This window comes from Diaphorina citri, unplaced genomic scaffold (genome assembly GCF_000475195.1).
Source record: "Diaphorina citri unplaced genomic scaffold, Diaci psyllid genome assembly version 1.1 scaffold11043, whole genome shotgun sequence".
NCBI lineage: Eukaryota > Metazoa > Arthropoda > Insecta > Hemiptera > Psyllidae > Diaphorina > Diaphorina citri.
In genome coordinates this window covers 1-1,748 of record NW_007388416.1, presented here as the reverse complement: position 1 = coordinate 1,748, position 1,748 = coordinate 1, and the positions used below count along the sequence as shown (strand labels likewise).

General features: G+C 42.5%; 1 protein-coding gene across 1 annotated transcript; it reads right to left on the bottom strand.

The window, feature by feature from the left end:
- Window positions 1-10: 10 nt before the first annotated feature.
- Window positions 11-1,742, bottom strand: LOC103522772 (valine--tRNA ligase, mitochondrial-like; the record flags this gene model as incomplete). Its single annotated transcript, XM_008487865.2, has 2 exons — window positions 11-144; window positions 327-1,742. Coding segments are annotated over 2 exons (1,548 nt in total), but the record flags the coding sequence as incomplete, so codon positions are not given.
- Window positions 1,743-1,748: the final 6 nt, after the last annotated feature.

Genomic DNA, 1,748 nt, shown 5'->3' with positions numbered 1-1,748 from the left:
TATTTATCCATTTTACCATGAGAACTTACCATCAGCAACCTTGCCGGATATATTGTTGACATTGGTTATGCTTCGGATGGTAGAAACCACTTCTAGGACAGTCGCTATCTCTTGTTCCAAATCAGGGTTCTTCCAGTGACTCCACTGTGAATCCAGACAACCAATAACAATTAAATAAAACTTCGATAATAATGTACAGGATAGATAGTGATAGAGCATTTACATTACATACTCTGGAGCTCGAGTTGACAGAATAAGAACTACGAAAAAAGAAAGAAAGGGCGAAAGCTATAAAGACATATAAAGATAAAGGGGGAAAAACTTACTTGTTTGCTGAGAGGATAAGTACATTGAGACACAGCCTGATCACTCCTCTGAGGTAAATACTTGTACAAGACATGCATGAGGAATGGCATGAACGGAGACATGAGCCTCAATCCAGCTTCCAAACAAGTGACCAGAGTATTCCCTGCAGACAATCTCACGCTCTCATCTTGTGAAGACAAAAGATGTTTGGATAACTCTACAAATATATCACAGAGATCTCCATACAGGAACTGTTTCAAACTACGGGCAGCCACATGGATATTAAACGTTTCTAAATTAGAGTTCACCTCATCAATTGTGTTTGCTAGGCGACTTAGAATCCACCTTTCAGACACAGACAATGCTTTCAACTCGTCTGGAGACGGAATCTCTGAGATTCCCAACAGTTCTGCGTTACAGCATATGAACTTGGATAGGTTGAGGATCTTGTTTCCAAATCTTTTGTTAAGAGCACATGTGTTGGCATCAAAGTGAACAATGACATTCTTGACGGGTTGCTGACATAGGGTGAACCGCAGAGCATCTGTACCACATTCCGGAATACCCTGAGGGAAGAGAGACTTCTGAGTTGCCAAACTAATCTTATATTGATCAGATGTCATTAGACCGGCGTCCAATTGACTCTTGAGGATTCTGTTGAGTTCTTGTAAGGTAACACCATGCACGACATGCTCTGGCTCTATTGTATTCCCCAGTGACTTGGACATTTTCCTATCCTGACTATCACACACCATGCCATGCAGAACAACCTTAGGAAATGGTAGCTGTCCAGTGAAGTAGAACCCCAGGATAACCATACGAGCTACCCAGAAACACAGAATATCATGTCCGGTCTCCATGAATGATAGGGGATAGAGTGTTTGGAAGTCTTCTGAATCTGTCTTGTTTGGCCAGCCGAGTGATGAAAATGGTAGCAGAGCAGAAGAGAACCAAGTGTCCAACACATCTTCCTCCTGTGTAAGCGTTGAACAAGAATCTCTTCCCCACTTTGCCTCAGCTTTCTTCTTTGCTTCGTCCAAGCTATGAGCTGCTATCCAGCCATGCTCGCAATGATACAAAGGTAAGCGATGTCCCCACCATAGCTGTCGGGAAATACACCAAGCACTTGTGTTCTCAAACCAAATATTCCACGCCGGAATATGACATGCTGGATCTATTGTTAACTCTCCTTGACTCACGCTATGTAGTGCTTTCTGTCCCATCTCTTTACAGTCAAGGAACCACTGTGGTTTTAGAATAAGCTCGACCACATCACGTGACCTGGAACATATTGGAATGGACATCTCGTGATCTTTTACACTTCTCAACAGACCATTGCTTTCAAGAGCCTCAACAATCCTCACCCGAGCATCAAATCGTTTGAGTCCCTTGTACTCTCCACAAGTCTCATTCAATGTTCCATCTTCATTTATAATTTCAAT